This window comes from Phascolarctos cinereus, unplaced genomic scaffold, assembly GCF_003287225.1.
Source record: "Phascolarctos cinereus isolate Bilbo 61053 unplaced genomic scaffold, phaCin_HiC Scaffold_4;HRSCAF=312, whole genome shotgun sequence".
Taxonomy (NCBI): Eukaryota; Metazoa; Chordata; class Mammalia; order Diprotodontia; family Phascolarctidae; genus Phascolarctos; species Phascolarctos cinereus.
Genome location: NW_027555847.1, coordinates 538,744,242 through 538,762,352, shown reverse-complemented (window position 1 = coordinate 538,762,352; position 18,111 = coordinate 538,744,242). Strand labels below are relative to the sequence as shown.

The following is an 18,111-nucleotide window of genomic DNA, read 5'->3' as shown; positions in this document are numbered from 1 at the left end:
GGATAAACCCAGAATGATTCTGTTACCCACTGGAGTTGAGATTTTAAGATCATTTTTTAAAAATATGTTAATATCTATCACATAAAGGAAATATGTCAGCACACAGATCATGAACAGATGATTTTGAATAGACTTTTGTTGGTCGACTGCTTAAGTGATACCTCTCGTTGCTGCAATAATACCTAAAAGGCAACATAATGACGACATGACAATGTATGTAAATCAAGAACTGTATGTGGGTTTATTTTACATTTGAGAAACAAGTGGGTTTAATTGTGTGAACCAAAATGTACTGTACAATATTAATGATAGAACATCAAAATGTATAATTAATAGTGCATTGCTTGCTTTATTTTATTTATTCATTTTTGTCTGATAGTCCCTTTAAGTACATGCATCTGGAAAGATGCAGGTGCCGGTAAAATTTCTCTCTTTAAATCAAGCTGCAGGAACTAAATTTTATTCAAAAATTGTGGTTTTACATTATATACACAGAAATCGAATATAAAATGACAATATAAAAAGTTAAAAGAGAAAAGCATACAGCCAGAAGGTACAAAGAAAGTTGAACAGTTTTAAAATGGTACGATATGTAACATGTAGTAGTTTAAGCTGATGCTGGCAATTTACAAGGAAAGACTCCAACATTTGCCCCAGGTTTTTTTTTCATTTACCAATGCAGCACGCTATAGAAAGGTCAGCTTGTACCAAAGCTTACATTTGTAAATAACTATAAACTGCAGTATTTTACAGGAAAAAAGAAACAGCATTTTTACATATTTTTAAATAACAGCTTGCATACTTTATTTTATTTAATTTTTTTTTTTTTTACCAAAAGTGGCATTTTTCAGCATCCAGAGGGTTTGGGCATAGTGGCAACTAGGGTCTGATTTTTTTTAACTTGTACAGTTGTAGCTTCCTAACCCCATGAGTACGAGATAGCTTTCTATCTTCCAACAGCTGCATGCATGTTTTCTTCACAAACCAGTTCTGCATAAAAAAGCTTATTAGTTTTTTAATTATTAAATAAGTTTTGTGTCTGACACAGCTTTTGATCTGAATGAAATATGCCTTTAAGTCTTTTTTTTTTTTTGGAAAAGGCACAGAAATGCTATTAAAGTCCTCAAAGGGTTAAATTTGACACTACTAGGTTCTATGACCTTTATTGTCATGGCAACTTTGTAATTTTAGGATGTCTTTTTTATCATTGTTATTTGTGTCTTTCTTTACGGCTAAATTAATGTCTCTGAATAGTGTGTCCCACTATATCCTACAAAAGATAGCTTAACATCAAGAACAGATGTTGAAAATAAAGGTCAGACTGACTCACCAAAAAAAAAAACAAACAAAAAAAAAACATGCACAGATCAGACAAAGAGCATATAAATATAGCTACAAAATATGTGTAAGAAAAACCAAGGTCCAGATAGGCAGTTCAGCAACAAAAGTAAGACTGATTTCAGAGGCTCAGATCAGGCCTAGTGCAGTACTATTTAGAAGTTTTAGTGCAATGTTCCCATGGTCACTTGCATACCTGGACGCTATTGTTTTTCTAATTCAGTTACATAGATCAGGTGGTCCTCAGGGGATTTGCCATGTGTTTTACTAAGGTGCAGTTTGACTGCATGTTTGCTTGCAAAAGTCCGGTTACAGAGCTTACACTGGAATGTGGAGCCCAAGTCCTCCTCAGCAACTCCCAGTGTGCCCAAAGTTTTGTTTGCGAGGACTTTTGAAACATTCTGCTGTTCTTGAATCTGAGTGAGTGGCAACTTGGAAAGATCCTTCAAGCTAAAGCCCAAGTGTGTCTCTAGGTGACTTATGTATGTAGAAGCAGTCCTGAATTGAGAGGCACAATCGTTGCAAAAGAAAACAGGATGCCCCGTATCTAGGTTCTTTAAGAATTTAGTTCCACCTGTCCTCCTTAACTGATACTTCACATTGGCCAGCCAATGGCTAATGGTGGTCATGGAAAGACCAGTAAACTTAGAGATGTGCACCCGCTCCTGTGGGCCCAAGTCTGACATAATATATTTGCCTTCAGGAGTCTCTCGTAAGCTGGAAGCAAACTGAGCTTGAAGGATCAACAAATGCTGAGGATTCCAGTTAGACTGCCGCCCCTTCCTCTTGTGAACAGGTGACAGCTCGTCCAAAGCCTCCTCAAAGCTGCTCCCATCTGCATCAGATTTCTCAGAAACTGTGGAGGGGGTTGAAGACTTAGGAGTCAGGCGGCCGGTGAGGTTTTTCACCATGTCAGAGATGTCCATCAGTGCACTTTCCCGAAGAGGCGATGAGACTGAATCAGCTACGCTAGAAACGAGGGGCTTATTTTTCGACTTGGTCAAGTCAATGGGCTGGTCACTGTTCTCATAATAGTACCGGTCAATTGCATCAGCCTGTTTGACTGGGGTAGTGGGGTAGATAGGCTTATCCAACATACTGTTGCTAATTTTATACAGCATCGCCAAAGGGTCCAAAGAAGGGCTGACAGGTTTAGAAACTTTGCCTAAGTGGGTATTCATAATGGATTGTAAAGCACTCAGTGGGTTAATGAAAGATGGCTCAGGTGAATGATCTGTGATAATCCCTAGATTATTACAGCCATTGGTGACTTTTACTTTGAGAGGCTCTGTACCATTTGGGGTATGAGCTTCTGCTGGACTGTCTTTTTTGGCCTTCTGCAAGTCCGCATCAGGACTCTTCTTATGCTGTGGCTTGTTAACTTCCTCCGATTTGGGGAAATCTTTATTCTCTTTCGCGACAGGAGATGTGGACTTAGGTGGAGAATTCTTCTCCTTTTCCACTGGCTTCTCCTCCTTCTTCACATTGATTTTACCCGTCACTTTCTCCACCAATTCCTCCATAGCAGACACATTGCTTTTATGAGGTGGCGGGGTGAGACTACCAGGGGAATGGACTAGTGCATTGTGCTCTGAAGACAGGGACTTGACACTACCAGCATAGGATGGTTGCATCTGCACACTCTGGACGGCAGGCTGAAGAGGTTTCACTGTTCCTGGGAGCTGGTACGCAGCAGAATACTAGGGTATCCTCCCCAGGAGGGCGCTCCATTCTGGGCCTTGCTGATAGCAGTGGTTACTGTGTTCTCTAGAGATTTTAATATGTCTATCCCACCCTTGGGGCTATCATCTAAGTCCTCCTCTCGCAGGTACTGGTAAACAGTGGTTGGCTCAAATTTTTCTGTGGAGTCCTCGCTCTCCTCCTTAATCTTCTTATCTGCTTCACTGGCAGCAGGGACTTTCTCCTTCTCCGGCTCCTTCTTCTCCTCGGAAGTTGTCGACCCCGCGGGAGAGTCAGGCTGCTTCTTAATGTTAGAGGCAGGTAGCCGGGTATGGGTGGTGGGTGGCAGGGGTATAGACTGTATTTTTTCTTCCACCACAGGATCTAACACTAGCTGTTTTCCTTTCTTGGAGGCTGAGGTTGTCCACCTTTAAGAAGTGGCCAGTGACCATCATGTGGGCAGTCAGCTGCTGCAAGGTATCATGGGAACTGCCGCACTCCATGCATTTTAGGATCTGGGCTTTGCGAGCCTCAAACTGCCAAGTGTAGCTAGCACCGTTCTGGTAGCCGTAACGATTATTCGGCGTCACGTATGGGTTTGCAGTTTTCTGATCTTTCGCCGATTCCGTCAACGCCACTTCTGCCGCAATCCCCGTTGGCTCAGGTGAGCAAGGCGAAGCCAAGTCCTGAAGTGCTCGTTTTTTGGTGGAAGGGACCAGCTTGGTGATGGCCGGCACTGGCTCCTTCAGAGGCACTTTCTGGTAATGCTTTGTTTTTATCATGTGGACACTCAGGTCTTGCAAAGATTCAAAGGAATGCCCACAGTACATGCATTTCAGTACTTTCTGGGCATCTTCCTTGCCCTCCATCTCCATCAGCGATCGCTTCCTGGGCTTGGACCACCTCTTGGTCTTTTCTGAGTCCTTATCCCTATTGTCATCACGGTAGTGTCCAGTCTCATTCATGTGAACTGTGAGCTCCACCAGGGTATCATAGGCAGCACTGCAGTCTTTGCATCGGAATTTACTAGCACCCGTGAATACCGATCCATACAGTTTGTTGTTCTGCCGATAAAGTTGTACCGTGCTAAAAAGGCTTGGCTCTGGGAGGAGTCCATAGGAGGAAGTCTGCTGTAAAGTTTTAGCCAGGGCTGCCTGGTGCCAGTCATATCCAGAGCTGCTATTGGTGCTGTTGCCGGTGTTACTGCTGCTGCTCGTGCTGGTGCCCGTACTTGTGTGGGTACTGGTGCTGTGGGTGCTGGCACTGGTACTGGTGGTCGTGGTAGAAATGGGGGTGGTAGTGGTGGTGCTCTCATTCTGGCTAGATTCATTGTTGCTGGTTGTCGAACTGGATTTCTTTAAATCCAAGGCTAGACTAGACCAACAGGATTCAGAGAGTAAGTTTGCATACACAGCTTTTATTTGTGCCAAGCTGTCCTGTGGGTAGGGTGCACTATCTGTTGCCTGAGGATCCTCTTTCTCTTCTTTAGATGAAGAGTTTTTGAAATGGGCTACCTGGTCACTATTTTCACTGAATGGTGACCCATACCCTGCATCCTGATTGGTTGCAGTGCTTACTGGTGAGTCCTGGTAGCTCTGAGCCTCTTTGATTTCTGTTTCTTCATTGCACAAATACTCACTTTCTTGTATGTCCAAAGATAGCCCATCATCCTCTACACTTTCTTCATCTATTTCTGCTGCCTTCAATTCTTCCTCAGGAACATAAGCTAGAAAGGAAAGACAAGAAAAAGTCAAGGGAAGCAAGTCACATCAAAGACAACATACCATTTTCAGCCCCTTAAGACCTGCTCAAGCTCAGTTCCCACGCCACAGTGATACACAGCATATGCATGCCAGCTTTATATCCCTCAGACAGCCTTTAGAGTTCAACACACACACAAATTTCTAGACAAAATTTCACTCCAGAAGTATAACCACAGATCCATACTCTGCCACATGTCTTAAGAGGTTCACTATCTAAGGGAGCTTGGGGCAGGGTGAAGAAGACACCATCTACCTCTTCCCCCAAACTTCCTGACAGACATGTCTACCTTTCCCAGATAAAATATAGCTGGGTCCCCATATGTACTCTAAGTCATGCATATTTTTAAACATCAATCAGACAGGATTTAGTTGTTGACTCGACACAGGATATTTCACAGGCAATATTATAACAATTTCCGTGACAAAAAAAAACCCAGCCCTCACTGACAAGCAATAAAAATATACGTTTTTCACTCCCAAATAAACACACAACAAAACAGGGTTAGTACAGAGCAAAGATCAGTAGAAGAGGCACCCATATGGGGTGGAAGCTAAAGGGTGAATCAGCCTCCAAATATCCCCAGCTAACCTATCTAAAGTGCTTAAAATTCTCACCAAAAGACCTACTCTTTTAGGTTTATGGCATTAGCTACCAACAGTCCACCTTTAAATGTAATTATGTTTCCTTGGGAGGGGTAGTGCATTAACCAATTATCACCAATAACCTAATCACATTATGGGAGGGGTTCTGTATTAAACAATTATCACTAATAATCACATTATCAGAAAGCAGAGCCCCAAGGAATGTATCACAGAATAAGTAAATTTTAACGGAGGGTAAGTATCGAGGGAGGGGGAAAAGAAAGGGCATGGGAGCTATTTCAGGACAAGCCCAGGTGAAATTAGGGAATAAAGTGGGAGGAGAGAGTGCTGAGCAAATGGAAGCATTCTGGAGACACAGGTAACTGTTGTGGGTGAGTCAGGGGTGGAAAAAGGACAGAAGAGTACCAGACATACAAAAGAAAACTTCATCTCCACAATTCTGTCTAGGCACAGCCCTTTCTACAGGTGTAAGGTGACTGAATTTGTGGACACATACACACTCGCATATATACAAATTTAACTGAATTCAACTAATACTTATGAATAATAATTGATATATAATTCTTTAAGGTCTACCAAAAGCTTTTATATACATTATCTCATTTGATCCTTACAAAAACCCATGAGGTATATAAAAAAATCTAAGTGTCTTGCCCATCGTCATAGAATTAACAAGCATGTGAGGTGGGTTTTAAGCTCAGATCTTTTCTAACCCCAAATTCAGCTCTCTCTGCATTGTGTCACACTATCTAACAAGAAACTCAGTATATCATGTCCTGCATGGACCCTACAGTCACGTATGATGAAAATACACATATAATAACAAATACAGTATTAAACAATAAATTTTAAGTGCATAAGGGAAATGCAAACAAGTACTTTGTGAAGTCTGATGTAATTACCAATAGGAAGAAATCAAAGTCTTCCTGGAGGAAATACAGTGGAAAGAATGGGTTCAAAACCTACCTATGATACTAACTACCTTTGTATCCTTAGAAAAATAATTTAATCTTCTTGGACTTCAGTTTGCTCAAAATTAAGAGGTTTGGAACAGTTGGCTTCCAGAATAGAGCTTCCAGCTCTACATTTATGGTCCCATGACAGAAATAAAATGAGGTGGTATTTGATTTAGGCATTTAAGGAGTAGAAATTTAACAGGTAGATCTGAAGTAAGAGATTAGAGTCAGAGGAAGGACTTACAAAGCACTATGGTAGGTACTAAGTAAAGTTAGAAAGAAAAACAGATTTGGGGTAGGCGTGGAAAAAATCTTGAAGAATATAATTAGGAAGGGAGGATTCTGGGAAACAGTCAATATTTTTCTAAAGAGCATCAATAATCTTTTTAAGAAAAAAATCTTGATCTTGGAAATGTTCATTATAAGTTTTAATTAAAGGGCATCTAGGTAGAGATGTCCTATAGGGGTTTTGAGATGCCTACATATGACAGAAGAGTTAACAGTCTCTATTCTTTCAAATGGCTCTAAATGTTTATCCTTTGACCAGGCTAACTGAAACATTTGCATATATGTGTATCTATTAATTTCTGTACTTAGGATATAACAATAATTGACCTGAACATGTTCATTAATGTATGTGTATATATGTACACACACATAAATGTGTATGTGTGTGCATTTGCATGTATAAAAATAATATATTCACATATATAATATTTGTTTACATGTATTTTTTGCCTGTGTAGATTGCTAGACTAATCACTGATCTTATTAGGGAAATATTTTAATATTCTGGGGCTTTAGTGCAATGAGCATAGTGTACCATAAAATAGAGCATTTGGTGGGCCTTATCTATAGTAATGTCTTTGACCATTTATATCAGACTGGACTTCCTCCAGGACAATAACAAATACCTTAGGTGAGTATATACGTCCCTGTTTTACACCTTACTTGATGTTAATACTCAGATAGCTGTAGAAGAAAATTATCTCTATATTTTTGGCTATCACAGAATCTTCTGTGACTATAAATGCTTGAGAGACTCCTTGTGGAAATCAAGACTTTAGACCTCCATTTATGTAAATGTATTTTCAATTCAATTCAACAAACATTTCTTAAGTATCTGCTATGTTCTAGGCACCATTCTAGGCTTTGGGGATATGAGGACAAAAGTGAAACACTCTCTACAATCACAGAGCAGAACCAAAGCATAATACTGTACTCTATGTCATCTCATTAACCCTGTGACTATGAAGATGATGTCTGCTATAGAAAATCATAGAAAAGTAAGAGTTTGACTGTTTCCTTCGTAGATTTTTATCAGTCTGCCCCAGATATTTGTGTAGATGAGTCTCATAAAGATTTTACAGAGCTGTTAAAGTAAGCATACATGTTAGTAGTTATTGATATCCTCTTAATTTCTTTTAAAAATATATTACCTTTTCCAAGTACCTTAGCATTTTGCCCTTTTTTACAGACATATTGAAAATCAATCCCTCAATGCTAATGGAACTATGTTGTATCTTATCACAGTTTTCTTCTCTGAGTACTGGGTCTAGTTCATTGGCTCTTCCTGCCTCTATCTTATTTAATGCTATTTCTGTATCTTCAAATTGCACACTGGGGACTAAAGCATTAGAGGTTGTCTATCTGTAGGGTTTCCGTTATCAATTCGCTATTTTTGTGGATGCGACATTCTATCACCTACATTTATGCCCCTACACAAGCCATTCATTCCCTGGGATTATAATGCTTTTCATCCTCACTTGCTCACCTTGAAATTCCATAACCTTTCAAAACTCAACACCTCCTTCAAGAGATCTTTCCTGAGTCCCCCTAACGCAACCTCACAATTCAATGTGTTTTTTACTTTGTATATGGTCCATATTTACTTATTTGGAACACTGTAGGTGCTTAGTAAATGACTACTGACTGATAATGTAAACAGTTTGGGATAGAAATACTAATACACCTGTCACATTTTTTCATCCATTTGCTATCCTTCCTGTTTCATCTTTAAATGCTCTTGAGATAATCTGACTCAGCTGGGTCTTATGCCAAGCTTTCTATAGATTCATTTTTCTTTCCACTGTTCCTTGCAGAAATACTGCTGATATCTTTTCATGATTCTTCTTTATAAGGCTTTACAAATGAGTTAATATTCTAAACCTAGCAAAGTGCTTGTTCATTAAGGCAGTTTCTGGGCTTTTTTGTCTCCTTATTGTGTTGAATGTTTTATGGTGTTGGTTAAACCTCAGAAAATTGCAACATCCTGTGTCAATGTCTTTTCCTTTATCAATTTCTCATTTTTCAGCACCAATAGCTCTTTTGAATAGGTAGGTTGCAACTCCTATACCTGCATTCAGTTATACTTCTGTTAATATTCAATTAGTTTAAAATCTTTTACCTTGAGTTTAATGATCAGTTTCCTAAAAATGCTGGCATCCCTGCTGTGAAACGAAAGACGTGAATTTCACTTTAGCTTAGTAACACTTTCAAAAAACCAAGTTTTGCCCTTATACTAAATGTGATAGAAACATTTTATTTGACCTGGTTCCTCTCTATGAAAAGTGATTTTCTTCAGATTCATTTGCTATGCATTTGAACTACTTTCACATAAATAAGTAACATACCAAAGCAAGAAAACTGCTGTAGCTCCCTATTTCCAACCAAAGGCTGATTGTAGTTACAGAGCTTGTTCAGCTCTGAATGATACTTCCATTCCTAAACAGAAGCTAATGGCAGAAGAGGGACATTAATTAAACAATGAATAAGCATTTATTAAGTATCTACTACATGCCACACACTATGCTAGACTTTGGTAATACAAACACAAAAGTAAGATGGTTCCTGCCCTGAAGGAGCTCAAATTTTTCCAGGGAGATAGAAGACATATTGAGGAATGGTGCCCAGGAAAGGGAGTTTTGATCCACGGCTAGGCTAGGATTATAACTGGACTTAAAAGGTAGTAAACTGAGATGCCCTATCCAGTAGCAACAATAACACTAATGTGACTGTTGTTCCCACAGCAAAGAGTGGAAGGGGATTGGAAAGCTCAAGATGGGAAGCGTCAGGAAAGATGGCAAGATTCCCACAACAGTTCCAGGGGTAGGGAACCTGAGGCCTCGAGGCCACATGTGGCCCTCTAGATCCTTGAGTGCGGCCCTTTGACTGAATCCAAACTTCACAGAACACATCCCCTTAGTAAAAGGATTTGTTCTGTAAAACTTGGACTTAGTCACGGACCTAGAAGACTACATATGGCCTCAAGGCCGCAGGTTCCCTACCCCTGGGTTAGGCCCTAGTGTCCTGATGGCTAGCTGAGACTGAAAGGGTTATGTCATTCATTTGCTCATTTATCAAAGACCCACTGAATATCTTTTGTGTGCAGGGAACTGTGCTAAATAATATGAAAAAGTAGAGAGGAATGAGGGCTTTAGAGGATACTATGATTCTACAAATAAGTCTAGCTCTCTTCTAGATCATGCCTGTGATGCTCTCTTTTTATATATTCTCTTTTGTGTCCCATTCTCCACTATTTCTCTTCAGCCCCAGAAAGCACACAAGCTTTTAACCAATCTTTCCCAAGGAGGAAGCTAAATTGTTTTTCTTTTCTTGGGGGAGGACAGTGTCTGGGAAAGCGTCAGTGGAAAGAAAAAAGTGTTTTTTCCTCTATTCATGATTCGGGGGGACTCTGAAATTCTATGTGCAGTGCATTAACCTAAATATATAGAGCCTTGAGAGGCAATGGAGCTCATGTCAGCAGTGAAAGTCATAAGAACCATTCCACAAAATGTTTAATATAACAAGCTGGAAATTCTCTTCATGATCAAGTATGGTTTAATTCTAGGGGAAAAAACACCCCCTTTGCCACGCAGAGGTCACTTGAAAAACTTGAGTCATACTTTGCCTTGGTAGGGCTCAGATGATTCCATAATAGGACCTCAGGTCTAGTCTAACCCGGGATCCTTATCATGTAGTCATGGAACAAGTGAAATAACTAACAGGTATTTGGAGTTACCTATATCAGCTTAAGGACTGTGGTCTAACTAGGGGTTGATCTGAACCATCCCATGGCTCTGTAGTAGCAGAAACCCAAACCAAACATGTAGGCAGGTAAAAAGTCCATTGACTGATTCCGTTTCATTCTTTGTTGTTCAAACAGGGAAGAACAGGATTAAAGGAGAATAAAAACCCACAGTGATTTGTGTCATGGAAGTTTGTTGGAGACCCTAATTTCCCCAGGGTAAGCCAGCTTGGAATATACCTGGACCAGTCTATGTAATCCAAGGAGTATGATTTCAGCCAGGTCATACCTATATTGTCTAGGTAACATATAAGTGAAAAGGTCCTACTCCCGATACCTCAAAAAGCTTATAGCTACTGGGAAGGAGAGAGAGAATTAAACTCCCTTTGTTTGGATGGATAGCTACTGTCATAAGCTGGCTACTGCTGTGACATCCTTGATAAAGGTCAAATTCTAAACCATTTGATCACCAGGCAAAGCATAACCATGTGCTTGCCCTCCCATTCCATTGTACCATGGCCATGCAGACAAGCAAAGGACCACTGGGAGAAAGGACATTGGAGTAAATACACAACAATCTAGTACATATCACAGGGTATATTCTCGTTTTAACATAATGTCATACAAGCATCATGTTTAGTGAAAGAGATATCGTGGTTGCTTTTTTTTTTAATGGGAACTAACAAAAATAAAACTGTCCCAAAAATGTTATACTGACATACGTGTAATCTGTACATATTTAATATATAAACATATATTTACATATATATATATATATATATAAAAGAAATTAGACCTCATATTAAAGATATGTAACAATTTTGAAGAAAAGTTAATCACTAAAATTGCTGTTAGCCAATTCTCATCTTTCAGGCATCAGTTATTCCATCCCTGGTCTATCTGGGCTCATTTTCTTCCTCTCCTTTTTCCTCCTGCTGTCTGCTTCAGCTATTTCCCTGCTTACTAGAATCTTTGCCAGAAAACAGAGGAAGGAAGGGAGAGGTTGTAAAACTCAAACTAGGCAAAAAATGTTCCTCGTTAGCAACTCTTCTACAGATCTGATAGGAAAGAGGTTGAAATAAATGACAAAAATAAGGTTCGGGGATTTTATTTATCGAGGCTTTCTCTTTCCCTCATTAGCACGTATAATTGAGAGTTGGCTACAAATAAGGGAAATGGATATTTTAAAGGGACAAATATAAAACATAGGACTACATTTCCAGCTTGGTTATTGGCTTACAGTAAATATCAAACTTTGCTATTGTATTGCCACCTGGTGAAACTATATAATCGTACCAAATTACGTGTTTATCTACATCAAACTATTTTTTTAGTCTGGCAAATGTGATATTCATGAACAGATGGCCATTATATCAAAATACATTTACTCCAAGGGCCCAATTCACAAAAGTGGCTTACATGCACCTAAGTGATAAATGTACATTTTCATTGCACTGTAGAACCTTACTGTACACAGCTTCCTCCAGATTTACGATGGAGCACTTTTATTGAAATCTCATCTTGGTAGTACAATGCAGGTGGGTTTTCTGCGAATCAAAATACACCTTGCAAACATATAATGAGAAAATATCCATAGTTACAGAACTTGTTCTTTCCCATTCTCAGAGGAATGTTGATATGTAAGCAAGTTGTATGAATGACGACTTGATAAAATGGGTGTGAGGCTCCTTGCAGGAAGGCTGAAGGTACATTAGAGAAAGTGAGAATTATAATTTTGCTCTTCTGTGCTAAGTCAAAAAAAAAAGGATCTTATAATGATAGCAAATTTTGTTTGTTTCATATCATTCATTATCAAATATATCAGTCTGCATAAAATACTTGCTGATTTGCCATAGAAATGGTTCTCCATCTGAAAGACATTATTGGAAAACATTTTTAGGAAAACTAGAGTTTGCAACTAATATGACATTGATGTTAACTGTAATTTCAATTAAGAATCTAGAATTAACTTTTACAATAAACATAATTTCTCTCATCCCACTATTATTCTGAGAACTCAATCTTATATTAAATAAATAAGCATAAAAAATCTCAAGGTCCCACAAATGCATTTTTTCCTTTCTTCCATACTCCTTCCTCCAAACTTCTTGAAGCATGTGCTAGAATCCCTGTGTTTGTAGTCAATTTCTTTTACTAAATTTTTAAACAGTACAACATGCATCAAAGCACTATTAAAACCAAGCTCTTAAAGACCTAAAAGTTGTTAAGGAAACATATATTATGAAAAATGGAAAGAGAAATTGAAAGGAGATGAAAAAGCAGGAGCAAACAGCTCCCATATAGGAACATGAGAGAATGAGCACACAGATGTTCTATTACTTACTATTGGTTTGTTTGTTTTAAATGTACCATTGAAATATTCTTTTATTCTGAAAACTAAAAGATAAAACCCCTAACACAATGCAGTTTGTACCCATGCACATGCAAACAGATAAAGACTAAAAGATAACTTCAGATAGCTGAGCTAACAGGCAGCTAGGTACCACAGTGTATAGAGTGCAGGGCCTGGAATCAGGCTTCCTGAGTTCAAATCTGGCTTCAGGCACTTAGTAGCTGTGTAACCGTGGGCAACTCACTTTATCCTCTGCCTCAGTTCCTCATGTGTAAAATAAGCTGGAGAATGAAATGACAAACCATTCCAGTATCTTTGCCAAAAAAATTCTAAATGGGGTCACAACTGAAAAATAACCTAACAACAACAATAAAAACTGAGCTAATACAAACCCATCCTTGGGATATCATGGAGATACTGGCATTCCTGAGGCCAATATTCCTGAATATTGAACTCAAAATGTTTGCTTCCACACCTGCACTTTCTATGTGGAGACAGAGAAAATATTAATACTAAAGCAGGTTGGAAACTACCTTCAGTGATAGTCAAATTAGAAGCTTTTGCTTAGAAAATCCACTTCAAGATAACAGAATCTAACATGAGATACAACTGAAATAAGTAGAGAACCTAGGCCCAAAGGTACCACTTCTTTCCCAAAAAGAATATTTGTTTGCCATCATATATACCCAATTCTTAAAACACCAGATTAATATAATTTGATAATTCAGTTACCTCTCTAATACTGTGTACCAAAGCTGCCTACAAAAGAGTCTTACACATGCTCATCTAAGTAGGAAATGGCTTTAAAGCCAGAAGCAAAAACCTACGAATAGCTAGGAAATTTTAGAAACATATAGGTGTGTATATGTATGCATACATACATATACACACCTATATGTATATGTATATTCATATCTTTAAGAAAACACTTAAAATTCTGGGTTAAAAGAATACAAATGTGAATTTAAAACCCTTCTGGAAATTATGTGTATGTATATGTGTGTGGGCAGCTGAGTTATTAATGAATGACCAACTGTTAGCAATAAATGATTAGAATTTTAGTATTTAAAAATGCTACTATCTGCTAGAAATTATGCATCAATATGATACACAAGATAGCTACCACATAGCCCACATAATGGGCTCAATATATAATTAGTATTTTTAAGAGTTACTATAATATAAATTCATACCATTCCTTGGCTATTTTTAAAAACAGTCTGAATTAATAAAAAATTGTATCACGTTTAAAAAAAAGTATAATTCCCTAACTATGTAATTATGAGGGCTACTCTGGCTATCAGTAGTCAATTCTCATAATAATTTTCCTCAAATGTTTTTCTTTTAAGTTATCCTGGGGAAAAAAAAGTAATAGAAACCATAAAAAGAGTTTTGCAAGAGTTTTCGGAGGATGATTCCAACTGTGTTGATGTGCATTGCTGTGTCTTTCCCCTTTTATCACACTGCTAGGTAGGTACATAAATACATACACACAGGGCACACGTACAGATGCACTTTCTATAAAAGAGGAATTTATTTGTGAGAATCATTTTTTTCACTGCCATAGGCATTCATTTTTTTAAAACCTCTCTAGTTCATATTGGTACAAATGTACTATAATGCACTACAGTATATGCAGGAATGTAATAATGCTGGCAATGGGGCCATCATATGGTATCTCACAAGGTGAACACAATTTTCTATTCTAAAAGATTTTTTTTGTGAGAGATGACACTGAAATACTAAAATATAATCTAAGTGGTTGTATATTCTGTTTCCTAAACCCCCACCACCACCTCTCCTGTAAAGTACCTCCATTTTCTTCCTTAAATCGGGCCCCACCTCAACTTTACCCTGTCCCTAGAAATTTGGATGAATGAGTAAACTGTGGGAATCATAAATGTGAAATTTTGTTTCGCAGTTACTCAGAACGATAAATGACATTTTCCTCCATCAAATAAAACAAAGACTTCAAATCATGATTTCTGGCATTTTTTGGTGTCAAAACAGCCTCCTTTCACTCCCCCGTGCACTTCCTGAGCCTAACACAATGCTGCAAAATGTGACTGTTAACATGTACAGTATGTCCTACAGTGAGTGGGAAAATATATTGAGCAGCAGTACAGATTGCTTTAAAGCCATCTGAACAAGCAAACAAAACCACCAGTACAGTAACATAATGCTGCCAATCTTATTTTGCGGGTATATAAAGAAAAAACACACAAACACACACATACACAAACGCTCTATAATCGCATGCTCTATATAAATGGGGGTTGGTGAAAGAAGAATGGGGAGGAAGAGGGAAGAAAGCTTTATATTGTGGTTGGGTTGTCTTTTATTAAACCTTGTTAATATTTTTGCCCATAAAATGTGCCTTCTGGATGCCAATGTCTCCCTAAAGATGTGCTGTCATCTTCGAGCAGCATTAAAAGCTCTGCATTCTAATGTAAGTGGACACAAGGCGATATATATGGTCCATGTTAGGGGTAGAGCACATAATCACATTTGCAGTGAGAGGATTTACACTGTAAATACACATCTGTTGTTTGAAATATATACACACAGAGAGAGAGACACATCTTCAATTTTAAAATTATAATGAAACACAAACACTGGAACTTTAGCTGTGAAATTAGTAAAATTATATTTTTCAACTCATGGCCCCAGCATTTCAAAAGCAATTTTTTTTAAAAAACTACCTTTTTCCCCCTTTAAAGAAAACATGATTTTCTGTATTCAACAATCATTTCAAGAGTAGCAAGAAGTGACAGCTGTATTTGTTTTTAATGGCTAAATGTGGTAAAGTTCCAAATTCCCTTGAGCCTTAACAACACTGGCTCTAAGCAATTAGATTCTTATTCCCCCCGAACCTGAATCTTAATCTGTACCCCAATTATGTGCAAAATAAAGAACATGTTTGTGTGAACCGTCACCATGTGATATGCCATAACAGGTGAGTGTTACTATAGCGGCTACAGCTTACATACTTGCTATGCATTAACATCCTTTCTTCAATTAGGTACATAGAACTGCACACTCCTTTCCAACGTAACTGAAGCAACAAGCAACCAAGGCATCTGTCCCTTGAATACTGTAACCTTTAAAATATAGAGCATTCAACTCGGGGGCTCCTAAACCAGCAAAAAATATATATATATAATGGTTATTCAAAATGTCCAGTCCCACAGTGTACCATGTGCTCACTGTCTGTTTCTACATGATGCCGAAGCTATCCAGATGAAAAGTGAAAATTCACTCAATCAGCCAGATGTTCAGTCTATGCAATACCTAATATCTAACTATCTGGAAATATCCAGATGTTAAGTGCTATAGAAAAAAAATACTGGTATGGCTGAATTTTTAAATTTTAGCTTCAGCTGTTTTGTCATTATATATGTTGGGTCGGAAGAAAAAGAGAATTATGGATTTCAGCCCATTTTTACATATGGATAAAGATAATTTACCAATACAGTTATTTCCAAAAGAAAATATCTAAAATGATTCACATTTTTAAAAAATCCTCAAACTAAAACTAATGAAGTTGGAAAATGAATCTAAAAGGCCATGTATTACAATGAATAACAAGGCCAATATTCCTTCTACTAAACAACTAGGTAACTTCCTAGGAAGTATGGTGAAACATAGTAGTAAAGACTGTACAATGAAAGGTCCAAGAATTTTTTTTTAATTTATATTTATAGTGACAAGCACTCAAATAAAATAGCTATAGCGTCTTTACATTAGCTACTAAGGGAAATAAGAGTGTTTCAGGCAATCACAGGTCTGTTCTAACAGGAAGATAGGATTTATTTATAATTACATAGAAAAAAAAGAGAGAAAACGCCAGTGCCCCTACTCTTTTGTATTTTAATGCAAAAGTCCTAAGAGATATAAACACCTCTGTGGTTTCAGCCAGCTGAAGATAACCCTTACAGGCAGCCCATTACAGAGCAACAAAAATACCCCTCACCCCTTTCTTACCATTTTCTCTCTCCTCTCACTCCTAGAATGAACTGAAGAAATTATTAGCCAAGGTTTGCAACAGAAGACCAAGGCATCTTGCATGCCAGCATATTTTTGCAGTGATTCTAATCTGAAAGATTTACTTGCTCTTCCTCTTCTATCTGATAAACTATACATTCAAGCCTTCTCATTAGTGTTCGGATCACCAAAGGGAGCTGGAGATGAATCAGTCCATGCACCCCTCCCCTCCCTGCTCTGTCGAGATTATTTCATTGAAATGTTCATTTTCATCCCTGCTGGCAACATTAGAATGGAAGTATTTAACCTGTTTCCATTACTTATACAAATTACCATTATGGGGTAGGACAGATGTTAGAATCATGCCACATAACTGACTTCCATACATTCTTTACAAGGAGGATGAGAAGAAGGAAAGCTGTTAGATCATATTATCCAGTCTCAATAATGTTCTCTCTGTTACCAGATTCATTAACTTCGAACATCAGCATTTCACATTCTTTCTTCATGAAAATTCCCGGGCTAGTTGGGCTCATTTAATTTGGAGAGAGAAATCTTTGTCAGTAATAATGTTTTGATCAGGTGCTCTAACAAAGAGGAGAATGGATGAAGGAGATGGGGGGAGCAAGAAAAGGAAGTCGGGGGGTGGTGAGGAGGGAGAAAACAACCTTGTCGAAAATGTTATCTCTCCAACATGAATGATGAAAGAGAAGTCAGTTAAAGACGCTGGTACTCAAAGATGGCTGTCACTTCAGATAGACACTGGCACAACTCACCTAGACAGGTGACACTTTGGTGGAGCAAAATCTTGCTGCATTATTGAGAGCACCAGAGATCAGGCTGACAAAGACTGTAGGCCCAGGATGCCTGGGGCACCTGGAGAAGTGAATTTAGCAGGCGAATGGATTTCAGTCTTCATTTGCATCCTTAAGTGAAGCAAGAGACAAGAGTTTTACGGCTAGAAGGATGGAAGAAGGTGTTTAAGTCTTAGACTATGGTACACAACTCCAGCACACTTTGAAAATGTGTTTTCCTTCATACCCAATGACAAGGAGGAGTGGGAATAGGAGAGGCTAAACTTTTAAAATAGAACTCTACTTATTTTTTCCAAAAATTTAGCATAAATAATAAGTTAAGAAGGTTTAGAGATAGTTTTGTTCTTTTCTGCTTTTTTAAAAAATTCTATCTAAAGCACCACAGGTCGATTGGCCATCATCAATTTATCTGCAAGCATCTAAGTGCCTGCTATATGTCAGACACCATGCTAAGCACCAGTGATACAAAGGCAAAAACAGTATTTGAAATATCTGAAATAGTCCCTGCCCTCAAGGAGCTTACAATCTTTTAGCCTAAAATACCTCAAAACTGTAACTATATCTAGAAACTTTTAAGAAAGAGTAAAGTTTG

General features: G+C 38.1%; 1 protein-coding gene across 1 annotated transcript in view; it reads right to left on the bottom strand.

The window, feature by feature from the left end:
• Positions 1–218: 218 nt before the first annotated feature.
• TSHZ1 (teashirt zinc finger homeobox 1) overlaps positions 219–18,111 on the bottom strand; it is a 90,091-nt gene continuing 72,198 nt past the window's right edge. The window contains 3 exon segments of the mRNA XM_020997581.2: positions 219–3,034; positions 3,037–3,442; positions 3,444–4,744. Of these exon segments, the coding sequence (XP_020853240.1) occupies positions 1,542–3,034; positions 3,037–3,442; positions 3,444–4,744 (3,200 nt within the window). The 3' untranslated portion in view covers positions 219–1,541.